The sequence below is a fragment of the Aplysia californica genome, unplaced genomic scaffold (assembly GCF_000002075.1).
Source record: "Aplysia californica isolate F4 #8 unplaced genomic scaffold, AplCal3.0 scaffold00403, whole genome shotgun sequence".
Classification (NCBI taxonomy): Eukaryota; Metazoa; Mollusca; class Gastropoda; order Aplysiida; family Aplysiidae; genus Aplysia; species Aplysia californica.
Window position 1 is genome coordinate 596735 of NW_004797673.1, and position 6301 is coordinate 603035.

At 37.7% G+C, this 6301-nt stretch overlaps 1 protein-coding gene across 1 annotated transcript in view; it reads right to left on the bottom strand.

Annotated features, from left to right (window-relative positions):
• Positions 1-3596: 3596 nt before the first annotated feature.
• Positions 3597-6301, bottom strand: part of LOC106012535 — a gene marked incomplete in the record, with an annotated part of 5876 nt that continues 3171 nt past the window's right edge. Inside the window, 1 exon segment of the mRNA XM_013085757.2 lies at positions 3597-5798. Coding sequence (XP_012941211.1) covers positions 4695-5798 — 1104 coding nt within the window.

Genomic DNA, 6301 nt, shown 5'->3' on the forward strand with positions numbered 1-6301 from the left:
GGGGGGTTGTTTCTGATTAAAATCATACTCTGTTGAGTTTACCCAAACATTTTGTTCCATGGAGTAAAAATGTAAATTTTCAGTTTCCAATAACAATTAGGAATCTTAGAAGTAACCACACTTTGGCGGCTATTTTCTCGCTAATATTACCTCTCCTACCAGGCGACCTGTACCTCCTTAAGTCGCAAATATCTCGACTTTTATTCAAGATAAATGGGGGCATGTTTTATTTTTCTCAAAAACAAGACAAATGAGCAAGCGATAAGTGTATACCATTAACTTAATATGCTCAAATACGTACGAGCGACTTGTTCCATCGTGCAGTTACACATTTTATTAATAATATCCGATCAGCAGCACACTGTCTTTTGGACCGTGTTTCATAGGCGTACGTTTGGGTGTAGTGTTGATAAAAATAGGGTAACTTCTTAATGTTCTAGGTGCATGCTGTGAATCACCCATTGTAGACCCGTTTTAGGCTAACATCGAAGAAAAAAAATGGCGGGACCCTATATTTTAATATGGCCTTCATTAATAGGCTTTTAGATTTGTCGGTTATCCAACTTTTAGACCAGTTTGCAACAACCAGAGGAGATTAAACAGAATGATTTATTTCTACCCTGTAGCGTCACAAGTGAAGAAGCTGTAACATCGTTGAGAACACTGTAACAGTCACAAGATACGATTCTCGCCCTTGCACACAGAAGACGAGAGTTCGATGCCTATGTGGGAAAATGTGTTTTTATCTTTTGTATCTATAATTTGTCTGCTGTGATCATGTGTCCAACGCTGTTCAGGTTTGCCTCGAAAAGAAAGGTCAAAGCAGCCCGTCTCCTTTGCTGTTTAAATTGATTTGATGGAGGCCTAAAACATTGAAGCTACTATCAAGATTACTTATTGAAAATCAGGTATAATGTTCTGTAAATACCACATCAGATTCACAAGCAAAAGCATTCATCTGTGGAGCCGGCCTATGGTTGTAAAGTATTTTTAATTGTAGATGTTTATGTGAATTTTGAAAATACTAATAAGATAAGGGGGCTCTCGTGGTCTCAGACGTTACAGTGTTCACCTCTCATTCAGTAGGTCCCAGGTTCGAAACCTGACAGCAACGGAAAATTGTCTTCTCTAAAATGTTCACCTTCCACCTCCTTTCTGGCTGTCTAATCATGTTCTATCGCCTGACTTTGTCTCCACTTTTTGCCCCCTCCCCTCCCCCCTTTGCCCCCCTCCTTTGGTCTCCTGACTCTTTCCTCGGTCTTTCTACTGTTACTCCTTGACTCCTTCTTACTGTTGTCTTTCAGCCACACCCTTGGTCTTATGTTAGGTAAGATCCTAGCCTTATCGTATAAGGGAGAAAAATCTCGGAGGTCCCATGTGCAAGTTGCGCACGTTAAAGAACCCTTGGTGGCTCTAATATCGATAAGAGTAGGCTTCGGCCACAATTCAAAATTCTTACCAAACTGAAAATGTTAGAATGTGTCCAGCGCTCATATGACCGTATGCAGTTGCGAGCACCGTAAAACACTTACTAAAACGAACAAACAAAAATTACGCAACATTGCATTTCAGGACTGTGTGGCCATAGGTTCAAAAAAGGGGCAAATACTCTGAAATAGAAATGTTGTGAAATTTACATCTTTTATCTCCCTTTAACAACTCAATTAAAAAGTGTCTCCGCACGGAAATCGGATCTGGGTCTTCTGTGCACGATAGTGAAGCGCCCAACCACTACACCACAAACACTGTTTCATTGAGGTGGTGGTTCATCAAAAAAGTAAGTATTATATGCGTAAACCGATCGCTCAAATTATAATATTTCAATACTCTCAGGAAAAGTCAAGCTGAAAGCTAGTTCTAATACATGTTACGAGCGAGGAAAGGAGGCAGAGGACATTGTAGGATTATTGAGTACAAGTAAGTCCTGCCACCCCCCCCCCTCCTTCCCCCCCTGCTCGTCTTGAAATGTGTAAAAAGCGTCATTTATGCAGCATAACGTTACAGTTATTCAAATTAGACCCAACAGAGAGTGGGTGGAGACCCTGAATATAAAAACTAGTACACTAAGTTCCGAATGGAGGGCTAAAGCAATGTTATTATTAAGTTTTCCCGGTTAAATGGATTATCAGTCACCAGTATATTTTCCATCATATGAGTTTCTTGTAAGTCTATTCTATTTTTATACTTTATTATTTATTTTTTTTATTATTATTTATTTTATTTTTTTTATTTTTTGGGGGGAGGGCAGTATTCAGTTTTCAAATGTGTGTAAAGGTTTATTTTTTAAAATTGATTTAATTGCGTTTTTTATGTTCCTCAATTTTCCTCTATTATATTGTGACGCTCAAGATGGGATCAACATAATTTATTCTTTCAATTAATTAGTTTCATTGCCCATAGCAAAAGCCACAAATCATCCTTAACCTTACTCCTTCTGCGTCTCTTAATTAATTTAGAAATAATCTACCCAGCTTACTATGTATTTCCCATCGTTAGACCTATTATTATTATTATTTTTATTATTATTATTATTATTATTATTATTATTATTATTATTATTATTATTATTATTATTATTAGTATTGTTGTTATTATCATTATTACAGTTATTGCTGTTATTATTGTTATTATCATTATGATTATTTTTATTGTTATTGTTGTTGTTGTTGTTGTTGTTGTTGTTGTTGTCAACATTATTATTATTCTTGTTATCATCCTCATCAACATTATTTTTATTATTATTATTATTATTATCATTATTATTATCATTATAATTGTCATTATTATTATTATTATTATTATTATTATTAGTATTGTTGTTGCTTTTTTGTTATTGTTGTTGTCGTTGCCGCTCTGAAATAATGAGTGGAAGACCCTGGTTCGAACCTCAACGAGATGTTTTTAATTTTCTTTTGTTCAAGACACTCTTGAAGTACTCCATCTGCTTGCGTGCTTCGCATCAGAGACAGATGTTTGTTCTTAATATAAGGTGCTTTACAACCCAATCGACGCAAGTTAGATCATTTAGGAGGCTGGCTTGTATACGACATCCCAGAGAAGAGACCGAGATACAATGTACTCTATGAAAATATTGCTACGTCCGCTTGGGAACTGAACTCGGGTCTCCTGAACGCGATAGCAAAAGCACCTCACCTAACACCACAGACGCTGGTAGAGAAAGAGGTTAACTCTGGAGATCTGACCCTTTTAATCACGCTATGCTCTCTGATATGGCATCTTGGACGTTTTCTTCTCTCTTCTTTCAGAATACTCTAATATTTGATTTCACTATAGACAAAATAATATGCTTTTGCACATCTTGCAGACGTATTGTCAGTGCATTAAGCAATGTTTTAAATACCATCTGGAGGATCTAAAATACAGGAGTTTTGGCTGCTTCCGTGTATAAAGAGTATGAAAATAATAGATAGATAGATAGATAGATAGATAGATAGATAGATAGATAGATAGATAGATAGATGGACAGATCTATTTTTTTCTTTTTCAAGTTCTGGTGACACACTGTTTACCAAAAATATTAATTGTACATTATATTGTGTTCATCTAATCATCAACAACTCTTAACTTCAATTATGTCGACTTCCAGCATGTCACATGTTTAATACTTTGGTTTCAAAAGATTCCTATGTCAATACATATTTCATATTGTGTGTACATTATGTTTATGTGTATATCTTTGGAAACAAGGATATTTGAATGAGTATGTGTGTATGGAATGTGTGTGTGTGTGTGTGTGTGTGTGTGTGTTTGTTTGTGTGTGTGTGTGTGTATGTGTGTGTGCGTGTGTGTGTATGTGTGTGTGTGTGTGTTTGTGTGTGTGCATGTGTGTGTGTGCGTGCCCGCGTATGTGTGGTGAATCACCAACCAATATGCCAGCGTCTGGAAATTTTCGAAAAAGTCTCATCTTATCTTATTTCAATATAGTCTTCTGATGTGCCCCTATCCGTTCCACTTCAGAGGAGCGAGAGCGTTGGTTTTCATTCTATGACCTTTGACAAAAACGGAGTTGTAAATAATTTGTAATATTATGTAGCCTTTAACTAGAATCCAACATGATATCATTTACTTATTTAGCCCGTCAATTACTGTTTTTTGCTTGAAAGCTAAAATCAGAATTATACTAAAATGTTTTAATAACTCTGAAACCCTGACTTTAACCCAGACGTTAACTCCAACTGTAAACCCCTGGCTAACCCTAACCCTTACTTAACACTGACTTGAACCACATCCCTAACCCTAACTGTGTAAACTATAAAGGGTTGCTTGGTCCATGAGACCCGCCATTATTTATCCTAGGGTTAACCCAATAGAAAATACCAGTACCGATACATCGAAAATGTCATGAATGTTGTCCTCTCGGCGATGTCAGCAAGTCGGTATCGTAAAAGCTTCCTGTTAGTGTTCCCTAGTTGTAGTAATAGCTGCACCATGCATCTATCCTAATTATAATAGTTATAACTCCTCCGTACTACGCCTTAGTCATAGCCTTTGCTCTTACGTGGTATTCTACCGTGATAGCTTTTCTTTTGTACAGCGATAGTTTCTCTATGGTACCAACATAGTTATAGAAATAGCTCCACCATAGAGGGTAGATAAGGACGAACGATGTTTGACAGAAAAGATAAAGGAAACTACATCAGGACACCCTCCAACCACCCACATTGTGGTGGCCTCTAGTAGTTAGGGTAGTCTCCATAGTCTTGGTGGATGACGTAGATATCTGTCACCTTTAGCTCGGCAACCTTCGCCGTGTTATTGCTAGCCTCGCATAAACCAGTGACGTCACTGTTTGTGGAGGCGTCGATTTCGAATAAATATGCATATCTCTGCTCGACTTCGCTTGTCCGAACGACAGTTTCGTTGCTGGAAGGTATAATGGTTCCGTTTGTATTAACCAAAACTCCACTAACATCTGGTAGAGGATAGCCTACGATCGTGCATACGAGGCGAGTGTACGTTTCGCTCTGCTGAACGTAGCTGTCATACTTGGAAAATCTGGCTTCTCCCTTGTAAGTGATGGTTGTTGTTCTGTTGTACACTATTGTGTAGTTTTTGGAGCTGTGGGACAAGCATGTCACATTCTCTGCTCTTACGCCCGATCTTATATCTGGTACCCTCATTGTTGTAACGTAAGTTAGGCTTGACGCGCTGACCTTATATAAGACCGAAGAGAGATTTTCTCGAGAGTATTTCGACCGAGATCTGTACATTTTCGGATTCGTGAATCTGCGTCCGTAAACCTTGCACATAACCTCACATCTGTCGCCGAAATATTTACATCCGGATGTGGTCACTTCTACTCTGCCTACATCAGCAGGGTATGGTTCTGGGAGATCGACGTGACGTATGCTGATGACCTTTGAGAGTTGAACATTGGTCACTAGCTGGTCTCGTGCTTCCGTGTTTGAGCTAATCCTCGTCAAGCCAATTGGCTGAATCTCGGATGATTTAATCACGATGTCGACGTCCATCGAGCTCCAATATTCCTTTTTTACGAAAGAAGAGCAGACTTTGTCTCTTTCATCTTTTAGATCACATTTTATCTCCCTGACCTCGCTTCCATCTTCCGTTTCGGCCTTGTACTGGATGTCCAAGGTCATATTGGAGATAACCTCGCGGAGATTGGGGCCTTTGAGTTTGACCCCCACCACCGGATCTTCTTCTCCCCGATACAAGAGCGGGTCTGAACTCGTGACCAGGAACGGGTGGGAGGGAATACTATGCTGGACAACACTGCTGGTGTTCAGATTGTCTACCTTCAACCTCGCCTCGTATCTGTGAAAATTAATGATCAGATTTTTAAAAACATGAACTGATACCGTGTTGTCCCAGAGGGACATTTCTAGAGGCTGTACAAAAATGGTTTAAAAATACAATAACAAACCATGTAGATAATATACATAGAATTTAAATTATATATTACGTTCATAAAAATTCAATATGAAGGGAAAAAATAGAACTGAAAATAACACACTACACCAGACGTATCTTTTAATCACATGCAGCTAGAAATTAATCACATACCTTTAAGGTTGTATTGATATATTCGAATTGTAGTATGAAATTTTGAAAATGAAAAGCTGAATATAATTTAAAGAGATTTATTTTTCTAATGTAGTCTAAGTATTTATATCTATATATTCTAGTCCGTTCGTGTAAGTACATACACACATACATTCATACATACATACATACATACATACATACATACATACATACATACATACATACATACATACATACATACATACATACATACATACATACATACATACTTGTA